Source organism: Staurois parvus, unplaced genomic scaffold (genome assembly GCF_062004578.1).
Source record: "Staurois parvus isolate SC_StPar_1 unplaced genomic scaffold, SC_StPar_1.0 ptg000414l, whole genome shotgun sequence".
Taxonomy (NCBI): Eukaryota; Metazoa; Chordata; class Amphibia; order Anura; family Ranidae; genus Staurois; species Staurois parvus.
In genome coordinates, this window is record NW_028318210.1 from 7,946,551 (window position 1) to 7,967,155 (window position 20,605).

Sequence of the window (20,605 nt, forward strand, 5' to 3'; positions counted from 1 at the left end):
TTGTAATTCCTACACCGTTCACCTGATTTGGATGTAAATACCCTCAAATTAAAGCTGACAGTCTGCAGTTAAAGCACATCTTATTCGTTTCATTTCAAATCCATTGTGGTGGTGTGTAGAGCCAAAAATGTTAGAATTGTGTTGATGTCCCAATATTTATGGACCTGACTGTATATCTAATTTGCCCACAACCTTAATGGCTTCTGAGCCTTCAGCCACAGAGAGTTGCTCTAGTACTTGTATTTATATAATCCTCCCGCGCTCAGAATGTCAACCTCTAAATATGGCCGCTAACACCCTACCACAATGGACAATATAGTTTAATATTATGTTTCTGGTACATTAGCGCTACACCTTTTTTTAAATTTGCTTGTTTCACTTATCAGGTTTAGGTTCGGTGTGAGCTGATTAGCTATAGGATTTATCCATTTAAGCACAGGAGGATTTATATCTAATATTGAAATATAGTAACTTGGTGCTGCGCTAATAATTAATCCTTTGGCATAAAATAAGCAGAACAATATCACAAAAAGAGCATATAAATAACAAAAATAAATATAGAAAAGAATACACATGAAAATATATAACTGTGGAACCCCCAAAGTACTAGATCTACAGTGTTACCTACATGCAGATTAAATAGGTGACTAATGGATATCAAATTATATATATAAAGATATATATAAAATAGAATACACATGAATGTGCAAAATCATATATGACGGTGAAACCCCCAAAATATATCTAAGGTGTAACCTAAGTACACCCTAAATCGGTGACAATCCTTAATAAGTGCCAAATGAGTGATACAATAGAATCCCACCACTACTGTGCCAAATTGCACAAATGACTAGTGATGTAGAAAATATACCTTCAGGTATATTACGTGCCAAACTGGTAATTGCCAAGAAAACGAACCGTAAAAACACTTCTAGTGCTCGTAAGTGAAGAAAAAAATTGGAAAAGAGGTTAATCATGAAAAACCACAAAGCTAGTATAACACAACACAATCGAAAATGCAACATCCAAATTCTGCAGATAAATGACTAATAAAAGAAAATGTGAACCATATAGCAGTGACCCCTAATTGGGGATAAAGTGAAAATTAGTGGCTAAGTGACACCAATAGAATCTCTGTATGTACTGAAGCGTTTATAAGCCACACAGCCCATAAACATAAAAAACAGGAAAGACAAACTGCTTAGCGTGACCTCAAATGCAGGGATAAAAATTGAAAATAAGTTATAGATATGTGATTCCGTGACATATAAAAAAAAAAAAAAATCATAAAATTATATCCAATTTGTAGAGTGAATCTCATCCAAAATAAACTTAAAGTCCAAAAACCACCTAAATGGGGGAGGTGTTTTATAGTCCTTAGTGGATATACATATATGAACTGTTAGACATAGGGAATCCCTATGTTTTATTGTATCACTCATTTGGCACTTATAAATCACCGTGTTTGGGGTGTACTTAGGTTACTTAGGATATTTTTGGGGGTTTCACTGTCAAATATGATTTTACACATTTATGTGTATTCTTTATATCTTTTTATATACAATTTTATATCCATTAGTCACCTATTTAATGTGCATGTAGGTAACACTCTAGATCTAGTACTTTAGGGGTTCCACGGTTATATATTATTTTCATGTGTATTCTATTCGAATTTATTTTTGCGATTTATATGCTCTTTTTGTGATATTTTTCTGCTTATTTTATTCCAAACGATTATTAGCGCAGCACCAAGTTACTATATTTCAATATTGTCCATTGTGGTATGTGGTAGGGTGTTAGCGGCTATATTTAGAGGTTGACATTCTGAACACGGGAGGATTATATAAATACAAGTACTAGAGCAACTCTCTGTGGCTGATGGCTCAGAAGCCATTAAGGTTGTGGGCAAGTTAGATATGGAATTTCCAGCAGAGGGGCTTGGGACCTCTGTGATCAGATTCAGCAGATAACTGGTTGATTTGGGTCATAAGGTCTTGCACGACCATAGTAAAAAAAAAAACCTCAGCCAAAAAGAGAAAAAATTCAGCTACAACTAAAGGAGGTAAAGAGGACTCCAAGGTGGCGACTGCCTATATGAGCATAGGCCAACAGGACTGCACATGGTTGCACCTTCAGTAGGCATACTGCAAGTAGCCCCAGAGGGACTTGTCCCATGTCTAAAATCTGACATGTTGTGACATTGTGAGTATTGAAGCCTTGTTAACACAAACACAAAGCTACAGAAAAAATGTCCCTCCTCCTGTAGGTAGCAGTATAACTAGACAGTATTTGAATTCTTGTGTTCCTCAATGGACAAGAAATGGCTTCACATTATCCCCAAATCATCAATGTAGAACATATCTTTTGTCATCATGTACAGGAGACTGCTAAAGCGTGACAAGACAATAACTGACTGTGCTGGCAAGGCAAATGTTTCATTTATGTGGAACAATACTAATATTGTGGAGAAATAAATATTTTTTTCCCCTGAGAAAAGCTGGTGTGGTGGTGTTTACACAAATACAACTGTTATTGGCCTATGACCATTGTACAGTTGTGTTCAAAATAATAGCAGTCAGACATCACTAACCTGATCAATCACTGTTTTTGGTAGAAATGATATTTCTACATGGCAAATAATTTACTAGCAGGTGTAGTGGAGTAATAGAAATCCAACAGACCCAACAGTCATGACATGCATGCTGCTGATTCTGTGTAATTGAATCACTAATTGAAAGGGGCATGTTCAAAATAATAGCAGTGTGGAGTTCTATTAGTGAGGTCATTCATTCTTTGAAAAACAGGTGGCAATTATTGCCCTTATTTAAGGAAGGAAGGCAGCAAATGTTGTACATGCTGGTTACAGTGAATTTCTCTCTGAAATTCTGAGGAAAATGGGTTGTTCCAGACATTGTTCAGAAGAACAGCGTACCTTGATTAAAAAGTTGATTGGAGAGGGGAAAACATATGAAGAAGTGCAGAAAATCATAGGCTGCTCAGCTAAAATGATCGCAAATGCTTTAAAATGGCAACCAAAACCTGAAAGACGTGGAAGAAAGCGAAAAACTACCATTTGCATGGATAGAAAAATAGCCAAAATTGCAAGGACTCAGCCAACAATCAGCTCCAGGAAGATCAAAGAAGGTCTAAAGTTACCTGTGAGTACTGTTACAATTAGAAGACGCCTATGTGAAGCCAAGCTATCTGCAAGAAGCCCCCGCAAAGTCCCACTGTTGAAAAAAAGACATGTGCTGAAGAGGTTACAATTTGCCAAAGAGCACATTGACTGGCCTAAAGAGAAATGGCGCAACATTTTGTGGACTGATGAAAGTAAGATTGTTCTTTTTGGGTCTAGTGGCCGGAGACAGTTTGTCAGACGACCCCCAAACACTGAATTCAAGCCACAGTACACTGTGAAGACAGTGAAGCATGGTTGCGCAAGCATCATGATATGGGGATGTTTCTCATACTACGGTGTTGGGCCTATTAATGGCATACCAGGGATCATGGATCAGTTTGAATACATCAGAATACTTGAAGAGGTCATGCTGCCTTATGCTGAAGAGGAAATGCCCTTGAAATGGGTGTTCCAACAAGACAACAACCCCAAACACACCAGTAAACGTGCAACATCTTGGTTCCAGACCAACAAGATTGATGTTATGGAGTGGCCAGCCCAATCCCCGGATCTTAATCCAATAGAAAACTTGTGGGGTGACATCAAAAATGCAGTTTCTGAGGCAAAACCAAGAAATAGAGAAGAACTGTGGAATGTAGTCCAATCATCCTGGGCTGGAATACCTGTTCACAGGGGCCAGAAGTTGGTTGACTCCATGCAACACAGATGTACAGCAGTTCTCAGAAACAGTGCTTATACAACTAAATATTCATTAAGTGATTCAAAGGAAAGCAAAATCTTCAAACATTTTTCAGTTTATATAGTGAATATTTGAGTTTGTAAAGAATACAAACACTGCTATTTTTTTTGAACAGTCTAATATTCACTTTTCTTCAATTTTTTTTTAGAGGAACAACGCAAATTTAATATTTTTCTTCATGTTTTGATTTGGATTAGAATGTGTAGTGTTCCCAATGCATTTGTGTGTATGGAAATAAAAGCTATTAGAAGGATTTTGAGCTTTATTCACTTTTTTCAACACTGCTATTATTTTGAACACAACTGTACATTTATTATTACACAAGAACCTTTATGCAAGAACTAAGATGGATTGCATTTGGGGACTACTGATTGGTACAACCTGTATATATCGGACCTCTATACACGACCTCTGTAGGAGGTAACTTTTTTTAATGTTCTGTAAAGGCATTTTCTTTAATAGGGGTCTCTTTAAAATGTTTTGTAAAGGGGACCACATAACCTTTGCCAGAATGAATTGCTATATGCTCAGCAATACAAATAGTACACCGTGTGGACAAAAATGTTAAAGCTGCTCATTTCATGCTTATGCAAATATTACCAACAGAATATGTTATACACACATCAGTTTTATGAGAATATGCTTGTCAGTGTTTTATTTAGCACCAAACCAGTTTGCATCTAGACAAAACAAAAATGACCAGTTCTGGATAGTAAGATTACTTTATATCGTCTTTAACAGAACATCGTAATAAAAGTTCTCCGTTTTTCATCTGAGGACAGACTGTCTTGGCCAGGGTGTAGTTCTGTGATTACAAAATGAAAAGTTCACAATTATTGCTTTGCACAAGAAGGTTTGACTGGGTTATCCTGTCCATGCTGTGACAATGCATTTCATTAGTGTGCAGCTACTTCATAAGTCAGAGGGACATTCTACGGAGTTAAATTGTTCCTATAAAATGAGGAACCCTAGAAAAATGCAATAACTCAAAATGTGGTGACCCTGCCATGCACATCTATGGGTGCTACCAATGCTAATTTGTTTTAGAAGATACAAGTTCTCAGGGTGCAATTCACAACCTTCTTACTCACTGAACCAGAAAAAGAATATAAGTGAAGACAGAACTCCCAAGATCTATGTCTGTTCTAGGTATTACTAGGCAATAAAGTTGGACCATGAAAATGACATCCCTGAACCTGCTTTTTAAACAAATCACCAATGTTCTGCCAGTTTATATCAGGACAGAGTAAAGGGTCAGTCCACTTAAGCCCAGCTGAACTTTAGGTTTAAATAATCTAAATGCATTTGTGTTGCATCAAAACAGAAAGGTCTTTGTTTGTTATCCTGGGAAAGCAGCAGAAAAGCTTGTCCTATGCAAGTGCAGAGAAGGACCCTTGCTCTCTGGAAGCAGTGAATTAGGGCTAGAGCTGTCCAATAAGCGGGGAATAAGTTTTGCGGATTGCTTTACTATACGTCTCGCTTAGCAAGTCGCCTCTACAGAGAGACCCTTGCTTCCATATGAAGAACAAGGACCCTTCTCTGCAGCTAACTGGTAGAGAACAGACTCTTTTTTTATTTCTAAATAAAGCAAACTCTTAGACTAGGCACATATTTTGTTTTAAAGTACCGTATATATTTTGTGAATTTAAACTTAAAGTTCAGTTGGTCTCTTAAACCAATATTTCAGCAATGGATAGACTCTAAACTACGCTCTCCCTTCATTTATGTCCATAGACTCCAGGTCATAGAAGGTCCCAGCTTTTACAAGGTTTCTGCTGCTGGAGATCCAGAGACAGAAAAGAAACTGCTGGTCGTTCCACCAGCTTCCAATCAAAATTATTAGTTTGAGAAAGAGCCACCCCTTTGACTGAATAATGAAAACAACAAAAAAGTAACTTTTTTAAATGTTTACCAACTTAGACAGGGGCCCCTTAAAACAGGGACATCCCCAAAACCTCACAATGTAAAGTTTGCTCAATGAAACATGAGCGGACCACAAGTCGTACACTTAGTATCTACAGTAAGAAATACAGTAAATCAGTTAAATGTATCACATTCTACACATGTGTACAAAAAAAATCTGTGTACAAAAGGTTTTAAAAAATATAAATACATTTACATTTTATACATATTCAATTTGATAACAGCAATGATTGCTTGTCATTCAAGCAGCAATGAACGTATTGTCAAGTAACTGCGGTGAGTGTTCAAGTGACAGTTAACACTGTTCCTGACAAAACAAAACTAGCAATTTGTCTTGTAAAGTGCAGACAGAAAGGTGACTGAGCTGTAGAGACTAGAGATGGAGGCACCTATGGTTTACTTTGTGGAAATTGTTCCAGAAGACAGATCTCATATGGAATGTATTACATCGTCCGTCTGCTGGAGAAGAATATCTGCAAATCGCTGCTTAGCCAAAGCATATGTACAAATCATGATTATACATTAAAGTGCACCTGTTACTTTGTAGCAAAAAATGTGCTGCAACAGTGGGAAGCAGGAATTCGGGCGCTTATCTTTTTATCCCAGATAATTAAGTTCTTGTGTGTAATAGAAATGTGATTTCTAAGCGTTAGATTTCAAAATCATCCACTGTTGAAGAATCCTGAAACAATGTACAACACTTTAGCTATATTCTTCAAGTAACCTGAACATTTATCCAATTATAAATGACCAAAATCAAGACCTAATCCATAGGTTTTGGGGAACTTAATCGGACTGCAGCTGAAGCCAAGGATGGCATAGATTTGTTCCCCAATACCCTTTGTTCACTCTGAACATTCAAAGACTTTAGTCCAAGAGGTGCCAATTTGGGCATAGGCCTCCAAACCACATCAGAGCTTGAGGCCACTCCTGGTTTATCAACAGCCTGAAGAAAAGCCACATTTGCAGGGGGTTGTAGATCAATCCCCACGTTCGTCAGTGCTTCTTTTCTAGCTGCATCTTCAAATACAACACCACCTGGCACTTCACTATGCTTAACACTTTCCTGAATCTCTCCCTCATCTATTTGTAGAAAGAGAGGACTGAGTGAAAGATTCTTTTCTTTTGGTTCAGACAATTCCTTGTATTTTCCAAAAAATAAAGGAGAGGCGTTACCATCTGCAGATTTGCCAATACTTTCCTGGCATAGTTTGTCTGACCCTGGGAAGTCACAGCCCATTTCACTGTGGTCATTGTTTAACTGTTGATTTAATAAAGCAATCTCATTTAAAAGAGAAGAGAAAGTTTCATCTGAGTCTTCTTGTACACCCATAACATCTGATAACTCACTGGGGTCCAAATCTGCTTCATCTATAGCAGATGAAAGGTTTTTTAGTTCCAGCTCTAGTTCAGAGTCTCTGACATCCTCCAAGACATTATCCAAAGGGGAAGCATTCTTAGCAGCCTTTTCACTTTTTGAGGATGTCTCAGGATTAACAATGCTGACTTTGGCCAGGGGGAGATTCTCTGGAAGACTGGAGTAAGAGGTCTGTGTTATATCTATACCACTGGAACGTTTTTCTTCTGTTGTGTCCACTGGATGTGATGGTAGATTTTCTGTGGAGGAGAGCTCCCTCCCTGCTGGCTCTGTCAAGGGTTCACTAGCAGCAGTCTCCTTTGCCAACAGGATATTAACCTCAGTATCTGTGCCTGCCTTAGTCGCTGGAGTATGGAATTCTATATCCTGGCCCAGATCTGAAAAGGCTTCCTCCGCTAGGGATGTGACGTTGATAATCTTGGGCATCATGGACAGGTCATCATTTTCTAATTTAAAATAAATAATAAAAACAGGATAGTGAAAACACAGTTCGGCAAGCCAGCGGAGCATAAAAATAACATTTTTGTTTTACCCGCAAAATCCTTTTCTTGAATTACATTACCTGACACAGGATGAAGTATACCTCCACTCTCAGGGTATTTATAAACTGGCAAGCAAAGTGTAAGGATAGCTCACCATAACTGGCTTCCAGCAGGACTCCGTTTCGTAGCAAGCAATGATAGGAGTGAATCATAAGAACAGGGGAGAGGAGCCTGTGACCAGTAGTGTACTCCAAGAAAGGATTTTTAGAGACAAGGCAGGAAAACAGAAGTGTAACTTGCCTGTGAATTCCTCATCTTGGATTACAGTACAGGACGCAGGGCTTGTATTCAGAGACCATTGGGTTATAAACAGGATAACGTTAGGTGACTGGACACTGGTAACACATGTTTGGGCATCCCCTAAAGCATGCTCATGTAATCCCACCCAATCTGTGAGACTCCATTTGTTTATGCAAACAATGAGGAAGGACCACAGGAAACAGAGGGGAGGGGGCAGTGTCTTGTACTCTAGGAGAAGGAATTTACAAATCTTTATCATACATTACAGGACACAGAGCTTGTATTCATAGACCATAGAACATCCCAAAATAATAAAACTGAGGGGTGAACAGCAACATAGCAAACAGAACTGTCAAAACGCCCACAAAAAGAAGTAAAAGTCAAGAAGTTAAATAGAACAAAAAAAATGCTCAGATGACAGCCTGAAGAACCTTGTAGCTAAAGCTCACATCAGCCACGGCCTGAACATCCACCTGGTAAAATCTGAATACAGAGGACAATATAGAGGACCATGCGTCTGCTTTGCAAATCTGGGATAAAGATGTTTGAGGCTGAAAAACCCAAAAGACACCAACAAATCTGGTTGAATAAGCTCTGATAGGCAAATGAAGTACCCTTTCTGTGGGTGTGCAGGCCCTGGAAATCAGTTGCTCGATCCACCTGATGCAGCAGGTGACAGGATATCTTCTATGAGAACCTTCAGGCAAGACAGAAGCCTTGGCTGCCAGGTAGACACTGACAACATACAATTTTGTAGAGAAATTTCCTCAGCATGTTTTGGAGAACAGAGGGAGGGGAGAACAAAATCCTCATTGAGGTCAAAAGAAAAGACCACCTGGAGCAGGAGGGAAAGTCTTGGTCTCAAGACCAACTTGTCTTTATGTAACAAAACAGGCCACCGTGACTCAGCCACAGCTACCGAAATAACTGAAGGTGTGCAGACTGGGATAAGATTCTCCTTCAGCAGGGAACGCTAGACCTTGCAGAACCCAAAAGTGAGCATTGATGGAACACACTGGGCAAGATCCAGCTGTGTCTGTGTACTGAAGCAGGACCACCCCTCTAGTTACCAAAATGCAGCACTCCTGGTGGGAAGACAGAGTGAGGGTAAGCTCTCAATGAAAATGCTGGCAGCAAGAAAAACCCTGTCAGAAACAGACACTAAAGCTGTACAGGTCTGCCTTTACAACACCGCCTTGTGGCCTGTACACTAAGAGCATGCTAGCAATATCAACCGCTATATCGGGGCCCTGTACATGAATGTCAGTAGTGGAAAAAGAGTATAGTAGTGTGGGGACGACGGGGCGGTTTGTTGTGGGATTGCCACAGGGAAAGGGAAACCCAAAGGACATCCGATGCACTCTTCCCAGTGAGAACCACACTCAAACTACCATCCTGGTATGTATAGTTCCACAAGGTCTCTGATGGCCAGGTGTCTTCCGGGCTGCAAACACAGATACTGATGCTGGCATCACTCGCCCATCTGTGGTGCTGCAATGGAGCAAGCTGCTTGATTAATCTTACACAACCTCAGTCAAGATCCCTCTAGCATCCTACTCCTGTGGGTGGTGCAATACCCATTGGTCATGATCTACAGAATCAGCTGTGTGCTTCAAAAAACAAAAGACTATTTTTTTTTCATTTTGCAAGCCTCCTAGTGCTCTGGCTATGAATAATCAGGTGGCAAATACTAGTATGCACGGTGTCAATCATTGCATCAACAGAGGATAGCAATAGCCAAGAAGCCAAAGCTTGTGGCTCATAAAATGCAGGAGTTGAAAAATTGTCTGCATTTCCATCACTTTCATCCTCAAACAGGTTTGGAGGCTCCATCTCGGATCCATCAATAGAGTCAGTGTAGCGTTTTTGGCCTCTGGAAACCAAAAGATATTAGAAGTGTCAAAGGTTTATTATTATAAAAGGATATATATATATATATATATATATATATATAAATATATATAGAAACACAATGGGTGTCCTTTCTTGCCACCGTGTGATACTCACTTTTGCTCACTTGATCTTTCGGACACACAATCCTGACGAAGCTCTGGTTGTTGGAGCGAAACATGTAGAGGTTCTTTGATTTTCTGGGTCACTTGGAAGCACTTACTTTTGAATACACTTCTCACTCCAAAATAATTTTTTTTTGGTATTCCTCAAGATAGTAAATTATTTTTGATTGGATTTGGTGATATATGGGGCTTGTCCATTAGAAGCTTGACTTGTGACTCATGGAATAGTGTACCTGTGCTACATATTTGTAGTAAGATAGATCACATGACCTATTGAAATCTCCTGAGGATAACTTTCTCAAGGGTGGGTGGTTGACAAACCACAATATACATTATACTCTACAGGTACGTGATCTAACAGTTTGTTCTACCATAGTTTCATCCATATATAGTGATGGTGCATGTTGAGACATATATTTGGCACATCGCAGATATTATGCTAGAAGAGAGCGTTAGGACTACTAATTTAATAATGAACTTTTCTTCCTCACTCTATAGGTAACTAATATTCACAGTTTGGAACATACTTTAATAAAAATAAAGGTTACATTTTAATGAATTGGCTATTTGGGTGTAGGGTTGAACACCCTCGTAAAGTCAGTTGCCAACTAAGAATAATTAGTATATTAGGCTTGGTAGTTTAAAATTAAATTTAGTGCTAAAGGTTTTCTGAAGAATTGTAGAAAAATAGTGGCAGAAAAATCTGCTTCTGTCAGGCAGGCTGCAAGGCATTTGCCTGAGAGGGAGCTCAAGCCAGAGGAGAACAGCAATCGGGAAACAATGGTGTTCAGAGTTTACTGTAGGCCATCCACAGAACGCATGTCAGCCATTTTGTCCCAGCTCCCTTGAGCCTGTGATCTACCATTACTAAAGTGAGGGGATCCCCAGTGGGGTATTCCCAAAATGGATGCGGAAAAAATGCAGTTTTGAGGGTAGTGAATGAAGGTGTTGCGATAACCCATGCACTGACCATGTTGATGTAGCTGTTCTCTGTTGTGACTAGAAAAAGCAGCAAGTACAGGAAAGTGCTGTGGGCATTTTCAGCAGCTATGGTGGGCAGAAATACATCAGCTGGGAGGCATGCTGCAATTACGTCCTCATCCTGAGACTAAGTCTGGAGGAGACGAAAAAAAAAAACCTTCAAAATGTAATTAAATGGATATTACTTATGTGCCAAAACACATTTGAGACCGTTACAACAGACAGTATCACAACATGGGAATAACTCTCCATTCCTGTGTGTCTTTATATCCACATTGTGTGCCAAGCACTGTAGTTTCTATAACTGGAAAACTCTTCTCTTATCTAGATTGCTGGGCCTATTAGGAGTCCAGGCTTTGCCCGTTGTGGTGGGCATACCCATGAAGGGGTCTTCAGGGTCTGGGAACCATAGATCTGGACTTGAATAACACCATGTGGTTAACTACACGTTGCACTTACGGTTAAGGTGAGTGCCTAGCACAGAATCCAGTGCCTGAAGCAAACCTTACAGTCCAGTCCCACAAAGCTGGGTCTGAACTTGGCTTAACACCGATGGGCACAGAGGTGTAACACCGATGGGCACAGAGCTGGAAACTACTATCTAGATCTGGCTACTTATTACCCTGGGCTATCTAGAAGTGTCAGAAGACAAAATGAATGGCAAAAAAAAAAAGCCTCTTTAAAAGAAGAAGAGCTCCATCACATAAAGACACTAGCAAAAAGAGTTGGTGGGGGTTATAAGAGTGTGCATCAGAGGCAACCCCCCCTTACAAGTTTTTGCCAGTATCTAATCACCTAAAAGTAGCCTGCATATAACAATGGTCTCTGAATACAAGCCCTGTGTCCTGTACAATTTAGGTACCCTATTTTCGTTATCATACATTACAGCACACAGAATGAAGTATTCTGGAAACAATGGGATGTCCAAAGCAGTCCAACTGGCTTACAAATAGCAAAAGAAAGTCTAATAGGCCCACAAGGACAACAGGTTAAAGTGGTATTAAACCCAAAAGCAAGCATTATATTGCAGCGTCCCAATTCTTTAGATGTTATGGTTACATTAGTTTGGCTTTTATTTGTTTTTGTATTCAAATCTGGTAATATACTTAACCCCTCCCCCCCGACTGACAATGTTGCCGTCTGCTGTGCATCCTGTGCTCATTCACCCAGAGCTGTGTCTCACTAATACAGGCATGTTACTGGTTAGATCACCAGGTGAAAACAGAGGGGAAAAAAAGCCAAAGAAAAGAAAAACGGATGCAGCCACCACAAATAAAAATTGGTAAGCTGCACTATAATACATTTTTGGTTTTGAGTTTAATGCCACTTATAGCAGATAAAGGGAGCCTACAATGCCACCTGAAGAACTTTATGGCTGAAGTCAACATCAACATCTGCCCAGGAAAATACTAAAACTAAACAAATTTGTAAACAGAAGACCAGGTGGCAGTCTTACAAATCTGAGCAAAGGATGCTTGATGCTGAAAAGTCTATGAAGTACTAACTGATGTAGTGATGTGTGCTTTGACCAGAAAAAGGGGGGACCTTGCCCCAGAGGTCATAAGCTTGAATGAGGACTCACATGCAGGAGAAAAGAAACAGGTTGTTTTTCAGGTGCAACAAGAAGAGTCGGACTGACAAAAGGAAGCTGTGTCTGAGCACTCCAACATTGGCAATCACATCCAGAAAATGGAGAAAACCCTCCTTAGGATGTTTAGGAGCAGGACAGAAAGAAGGTAAGTTTAGGTGCAGGACAGAAAGAAGGTAAGTTTAGGTGCAGGACAGAAAGAAGGTAAGTTTAGGAGCAGGACAGAAAGAAGGTAAGTTTAGGAGCAGGACAGAAAGAAGGTAAGTTTAGGAGCAGGACAGAAAGAAGGTAAGTTTAGGAGCAGGACAGAAAGAAGGTAAGTTTAGGAGCAGGACAGAAAGAAGGTAAGTTTAGGAGCAGGACAGAAAGAAGGTAAGTTTAGGAGCAGGACAGAAAGAAGGTAAGTTTAGGAGCAGGACAGAAAGAAGGTAAAACACTGTTCTGATTAAGGTGAAAAGAAGCCACCATGGTAAGTAGGGAGGCATTGGGCCACAATACCGACTTGTCCTTGTGAGGCACATAAAAAAGCGTTCTTTACTGGTTAAGGCTACCAACTTGGAAAGTCACCTCACAGAAGTGATGGCAACGCTAAAGGCAACCTTGCGAGTTAAGAATAGACTGAAGAACATTTCTAACAGGTTCAAAAGGGTGTTTTTTTTTCTTTTTAAAACAGCCAAACAACAAAAAAGACCACCGAATGAGGTAAGGATGCAACTGAGTCACAGGGATGCATATACAGGAGGTACAAAGTGAGCGACACACTGCACTAAGGCCTTCATAATAGCGTGAGAAGTGGTCTCTGGAAGAAAATTGTGTTTCCATTTTTTATTGAGTCATCAAAGAAAGAACAGCAGATGTAAAACATGTTCAAATAATACATTCTAAATCGATACAGAAAATATTTGATCCTTGATGGTACTAAAGGCCAGATGTTGATCCAGGTCAGACTGGAGGACAGAAATTGTCCTGCAAAGTGCTTCCTATTATGTAAACTATCCACTGCATACCATGAAAAATACTTTTCGGAATTCGAAGTACCTGCACACTTTGTCAATAAGGGCTGAAATGGTGTCCTTAGGATTTGACATATATAGGCACTTTTTTATTTTTTTTTGAAGGGCAACAGCCTGTATCGTAGCTGAAGTCTACAGCTCCCCCTTCAGAAAGGTAGTCAGAATGCTGGAAACAAGCCCCACCCATAGGATTTGTCCATCTGCTGGGATACCCCTGAAGGGATTTTCAGACAGTGGGTTTCATCAGACGGGTGGACTAGATCTAGCTGGGGGTTTGGCTGGGGAAAATTGAGAAGTGGCCAATCTTGAAGCTACCAACAAATGCCCCAGTGGCTTTGCAGCAATGGAAGAATCATGATACAAGGCAAACGCTTGATAAAAGTGAAAAGGAAGATCATGGAAGCTTTTATCAAGGGCTTTGCCAATAAATGTCTTCAGTTCAGTAACCGATTCCCTTTCAGTTTCCAGGCACAATTTAAAGGATGGTTAAAACCACAATTTTTTACGAGAACTTGTACCAAGAAAAATAAGGAGGATGCCACTTCTGTTCTTCAGAAAATGCTTGCTGCCTGGATGTCCCTGCCAAGACACTGGCCTGAAACCAGCAAGCAAGTCAGTAATGTCAAAGTGAAGTCAAAACGCCTAACATGCATACTTGTTCTGACTCAAAGCACTGAAACTATTGGAGCAGTATGATAACTAGGATGCTTTATTTCCAGAAAGAAAAATCAGCAATTGCAGCCTCCATACTTCCTCAGTACATGTTTTCTGAAAACAAGCCAAATAGAGGTGTTGTGTGAAAGATATTTGTATGTAGGAATAGTTATACAGAATAAACTTTCACTGGTATGTTAAACAGACACAAGCCAGTGATGAGAGTTGAGGAACAGCATCAACAGAGCATGCCAACAAGAAAATAGACAACTCTGATGAAAGAAAAGGAATGGAGGATATGCAAGACACAAAGGGTACCATACCTGACGTGGTAGAAGATGGTTCTGTTGCAGAGATGGTGCGAGGCACAGCAGACAAAGTGATGGGAATACTGCTATTACCAATTAAACCCTTCAGCTGTATTGTACCTGGAAGCTGAATCACCACAGAAGCCATTCCTACAACAAACACATCCAATGAGATATGTAAACAACTAGAGAAAAAGAAGTGTACAAAACTAACATATTTAAGTCTGATAAAATCATAATAATGAATCAAGACACCTTTGAAATTACACTAAAACATGGCCACACGTCGTGCAATCTGAATATGCAATCTCTATTCAATATCCTTTAGATCAAGGTATAGAACATTTATGGAGGTCTAGTCAGTAAAATTTTCTTCCAGCAGAGGTCCGAATCGCATGTTTGTGCTACAAGTCAGATCCTTCACATCACAGCCCCCTCTCCTTAGGCTAGGTTCACATCTCATGTGTGAAATCACATGCGTTCCTGACCCACAGAGAAATGAACTGCACTTTAGCAGATGCGTGGGGGTGCCAATAATTCTTAATGGCACTCCCTCACATCGGCATCTACAGCACATTTTTGTGTAGCACCATGCTGGCTGATATCCTACCAAGCAATCATCTGCTTATTAACTCAGAGACCTCAAACATTATACTACGAATGATGAATTCTTCATCACTGTTGAAATGAAGAACAGCATGTTCATGTTCTGAATAGTTGTGTTTTGGTTTAGCAGAGTTATTTTATATTTTCAGTGTCCATAAATAAGGTTTTTTAGTTGACCAGACTTAGGCTTCATGTACACGAGCAGCTCCTAAACTCAAGTTTAAGAGTTTTTGGCATTTTTGTGCCCAAGCTCAAACTCAACTGCATAAAAGCACGTGTCCATGTACAGTACACACAGGGTTTTAGCAGAGTTTAGGAGCTGCCACGTTTAGGTGAGGTTTCACATCCCTCTCCTGAAAGCGGAAGAATTTTGTTCAGGACAGGAACGTATAGACCGCTGGAAAAGGCAAATCGTGGCAACCACAGTACCACGATTTTGCTGAGATTTGCATTTTCCCACGGCCGGCGGTCACGGTAGGCTCGTGTACATGGAGCCTTAAAAAAAAATGACTAAAACTACAATACTGAAGTGCATATGGCACAAGTACCTGTTTAGGTCCTTGTGACCCCTGACCCTGGAGCACCCTTTGAACCTATGCTTAGAAGGTTACTTGTGTTATAATCAACAGTAGGCAAAACCTACCTGCTAAAAATGGTGGCTGGGCACAAAGCTTGCTTTATTAAAAATGTGAACATTAAATTACATTGTAAAGACATAATAAAGTGTTAAACCCCAATGAAAAAAAAAAAAAAGCAGCACTTGCCATTTTTGCATGACTGGTTTTCTTAAGCCTGTGACCGCTATCAAATGCTTCTCTCTCAATACCCCCTTATCTAGTTCTTGCCTTCAGGTGGCTCCATACCCTTATAGGGTCCCATGGAGCCACCTTTGTGTGATCCTGCCTGGCAATACAGAGGAATGTCCTCAGCAACAGCTCCAGTAGCACTCCATTTCCCTGATCCTCCTTACTCTAATGCAGGCCATAGATGGGGAGAAAAACTGCAGATTTTTCTTTTAAAAAACGAAAAATCGGTTGTTCAAGTGGCCGACGTTACCATCAATGGTTAAAAAAAAAAAATCGGCCGATTTTCTACCAGTCTAGAGCCGGCAAAAAGTGTCCCTGCAGAGAGCTCTGCTATTTCTTTGACAGTTTTCTGACAGTTCCTTGACATTTATAGAAGTTGCAACAATGTATCTATTTGTTTCCATTTAGGATACAGATGTTTTTATTCGGAAACAAATAGATACAATGTTTTAACCGCTGTAAATGTCAAGGAACTGTCAGAGAACTGTCAGAAATAGCGGAGCTCTCTGCACTGGACTGGAATTCTTCTTCATCCTCATCCTCTTCCTCATCCTCTTCTTCATCCTCATCCTCTTCTTCATCCTCATCCTCTTCTTCATCCTCATCCTCTTCTTCATCCTCTTCTTCATCCTCATCCTCTTCTTTTTCTTCTTTTTGTCTTCCTCTTGCAGGTCACTGCTCATGCGCAGATTTTTTATCGGTAAAAAATCGGCCGATTTGGCCACTAATTGCCGCGAAAATCGGCCGATCGGCAAAATCGGCCGATTTTTTTCCAACTTTACCGAAAAAAAAAAAAACGGCCAAAATACCGAAAAACGGCCGACCAAATCGCCCACTAACGATCCGAAAATCGGCCGATTTTATTTTCGGCCGAAAAATCGGCCGATTTTCGACCCATCTATGGCCTGCATAAGACAGCAATTCATAGATGCTGGAACCTGTGCTGTGACTAATGCACTGTGCATGTGAAAGGCACAGGAAGCACACTCCTCTACCCAGTAGTTCTGGGATGCGGCACTGTGGGACCTAGAGCCAGTGGTGATTAATAGTGATGTACACTCACTGACCACTTTATTAGGTACACCTGTTCAATTGCTTGGGAACACAAATTGCTAATCAGCCAATCACATGGCAGCTCAATGCACTTCGATATCTAGGTGTGCTGAAGACGACTTGAAGTTCAAACCGACCATCAGAATGGGGAAGAAAGGGGATAGAAGTGACTTTGAACGTGGCATGGTTGTTGGTGCCAGACTGGCTGGTCTGAGTATTTCACAAACTGCTGATCTACTGGGATTTTCACACGCAACCATCTCTAGAGTTTGCAGGGAAAGGTCCAGAAAAAAAAAAAAAATAAGCAGTGAGCGGCAGTTGTATGGAAGAAAATGCTTGCGGAGGTCAGAGGAGAAAGGGCAGACTGGTTCAAGATGATAGAATAGCAACAGTAACTCATGTCAATATGGACCAAAATCTGAGGAATGTTTCCAACATCTTGTTGAATCTATTCCACAAAGAATTAAGGCAGTTCTGAAAGCAAAAAGGGGCCCAACCCGGTACTAGCAAGGTGTACCTAATACAGTGTCCAACAAGTGTATGTAAATGTTTTAGGCACACATAAAAGCCAAAAATATAGGAGGAATGTTGCACTGCTTGATTTTAGCGCATTAAGGTAAGGGATGTAATACTACTTTAAGTACTTTTTCTACCTAATCAGTTACTTCCACCTCATACGTCAGATTTAGTTAAGTTTGACTAGATGTAATTTTTGGGTCCTCCATGTAGTCTAGTTTCTAATTGTCACATCTTGTATCTTTAGGACAACCAATTCAAACTGGAAACGTTGTATTATAGGATACTATAATACTATTACTAGTATACTATACTATTTACTGTAGAGGTTCTCGAGGTACCTTTGATGCTAGCAGCTACGAAATGCTCTATACCCAGTGCTCGATTTTATACATTTTTTATTCTGGAAATGTTGTATACTGAAGTTACCTGTTGGCATCTGCGGTGGCCTCACATCAGCCGGCACAAGTGTTGGTGGAATTCCTGTAACCTGTCCGCCCTTGGCTTTCTTCACTGCTTCCAGTTGTCCTGAAGCTGCCACTAGTAAATTGGGTGTAGTTATAACAGCTGGCTTCTGTGCTGAAAAACAAAACCAGGTCACTTAAAAGAGCACTTTATAACAAAAGAAAAAATTATTATTGTACACTTTTAGTGTAAAATTATTATGACCATTATGGTCTACCATGGAAACACTCCCATTGATCCCACTTTTACCCCAAAATATAATCTTCACACCGCAAATACCCCAAACCAAATACCTACTTAAACACCCTTGTAAAGGTTGTACCAGGCTTGGAGAGAGGCTTGGATACAACTACTAAATTTGAAAATACCAAACACATACCCACCCCAATCAATCTACTACACCTCGTCACTCCCTCCCTTACTCTATTACAATGGGAAAAATCCAGCCTAACTTACATAAAAGATCTCTACACAAATCACAATTTGGAATCGTTCCAGACTCTCCACAATAAATTTAATCTACCCGCAACCGAATATACTTCACCTACCTGAGAATAGCTCACTGCTTACGAACAATAAATATTCCTCATTTTATGAAAGTTCCTACCACCGCATACCAATTTTTTAACAAAACAATATATCCAGGTAAAGGTAGCTCTACCTTTTACACACTAATAGTAGACTCACTATTCACCCTACAATCTTTCTCCTTAATTAACTGGGAAAAAACTCTCCTACAGTCAATACCTCCACACTTGTGGGAAAAAACCTTCACCATCACCTATAGAGCCTCACCATGTAGTTCTCATTGGGAAGCGTACCTACAAAAACTACATCAATGGTACTTACACCCGTTAAACTTTCACTATATTATCCACAACACTCCTCCTGTTGGAGACAATGCGGAGAAATAGGATCAACGCTCCATACACTATGGACATGCAAATCACTAAAATCACCTGGAACAGCGTCTTCCAAATGCTCTCAACATTAGCTAAAACTCCAATAACCCCAAACGCTGCTCTAGCACTCCTCCATATTGGAATCAACTATTTCCCTCGAGACTCCCGTACCATTATTATCCACACATTATCGGCAGCTAAAATAAACATAACTAAATTATGGAACACTACTAAATCCCCTTCTCTTACTTCACTGATAAGAGATCAAAACTTCCAATGCGATATGGAAAAAAGATCTGCCCTAAACAATTCTACCTATCACACATTTAAGCTCCATTGGGCTCGATGGTTACAAAACCCAAACTGCTCCGTAAAATTCTGATAAATTCACTATAAAATACCTTAACCCATCTGCCTAGACTGGTGCACTTACCCTTCCCTCCTCCCCTATTTCCCTACTCCTTGTTCTCCACCCCCTATAGATCTCTTCTACAACCTTACATGGTTCAGAATATACTGAGTATACCTCTCATGCCAACCCCACCTATTCTAGTATTGCCCCCAGCCAAATGGTGGGGAAAATATTGTTTTGTTTACTTTCCTGTACTGCATTATTTCTAACTGAACAGTATTTACCTACAATGTCTTGTTATTAAAACTTCAATAAAAACTATTGAAATTAAAATTATTATGACCTGCTAAATGAAGCAACACTAAAAAAAAAAAAACAAAACAAAACAAAAAAAACAAAAAAACTTAAAGGCATAAACCTTCCTACCTGCCTGCACCTTTTGTTTTTCACCTATATAAGATGTGTATTGATCATACATTTTCATGGTGTTATTTGCTGGCCTGTACACAGTAGATCAAATCATCACATTCCTGCGTCAGAAGTTTGTTTGAAATGTGAGGCATGGCACAGGTTAATGCATGCACAGATTGCACACAAGATACACTGCGGATTAACTTGTTCCCACCAGTGTTAATTTCATTGCCAAAAATATTTTCGGCGACTAAATTAAAACTATTCTACTAGACTAAAATAGTACTAAAACTAAAATGGAATTTTAGTCAAAAGACAAACTAAATTGAAATTTGAAATAAAAATGAACACTGCACTCTCATAAGAATAAGTAGGGGGCATCTACTAAGCTGCTGGAAAAAAAAATCATTTATTTATTTTCTTAATAATAATGGTAATAAGTTGAAGTAATATGTGCAATGGTATTATATTTTAAAGTTGCACTTCTGTCAAAAAGCAATATTTTTGTTCATGAAACTTGATTTTATTTATAAAGACATTATATATCACAACGGCTAAAGCTGTGTCTGTAGTGCATGTTCAAACCTGTCATAAATAAGAATGTGAATAGATTTTTTACTCCATATTGCATTACAATTTAACTAAACCCATTAGGTTTTATACAACTAAAATGTACTGGAGATTACGCATGACAAATCACTTGAAAAAAACGCTAGAAAAGGGCTCATGTCATGTTTTTCAGGCGTTTCCATTGAAGTGTATGAGGACAAAAATATTCAATTCTGCCCAAAAAGTAGCTGTACGTTTTTGAGCTACAGGAATTTTGCTACAAGCGACAGGGCACTCAGATGTGAACAAGGGCTACTGAAAACAATAGGTATTTGCATGTTGAGCTTTTTCTGCTTAGAACTACAAGCTACAAAATGCTCAAGTGTGAACAGGGCCTTTGCTCAGTGAAGAAAAATGACCGAATG

The 20,605-nt window shown here is 39.7% G+C and overlaps 1 protein-coding gene across 5 annotated transcripts in view; it reads right to left on the reverse strand.

Annotated features, from left to right (window-relative positions):
* Positions 1–4,505: 4,505 nt before the first annotated feature.
* The window catches only part of MGA (MAX dimerization protein MGA), a 161,336-nt gene continuing 145,236 nt past the window's right edge, over positions 4,506–20,605 (reverse strand). For 3 of the 5 annotated variants that reach the window (XM_089686914.1, XM_089686916.1, XM_089686913.1), the window contains 3 exons: positions 17,931–18,080; positions 14,536–14,670; positions 4,506–7,625 (listed from right to left, as the gene is read on the reverse strand). In XM_089686914.1, the coding sequence (XP_089543040.1) occupies positions 6,565–7,625; positions 14,536–14,670; positions 17,931–18,080 (1,346 nt within the window). In that variant the 3' untranslated portion in view covers positions 4,506–6,564. Of the gene's footprint in view, positions 7,626–14,535; positions 14,671–17,930; positions 18,081–20,605 lie in introns of those variants that run through there. The other 2 variants (XM_089686918.1, XM_089686917.1) reach the window with 1 other exon arrangement.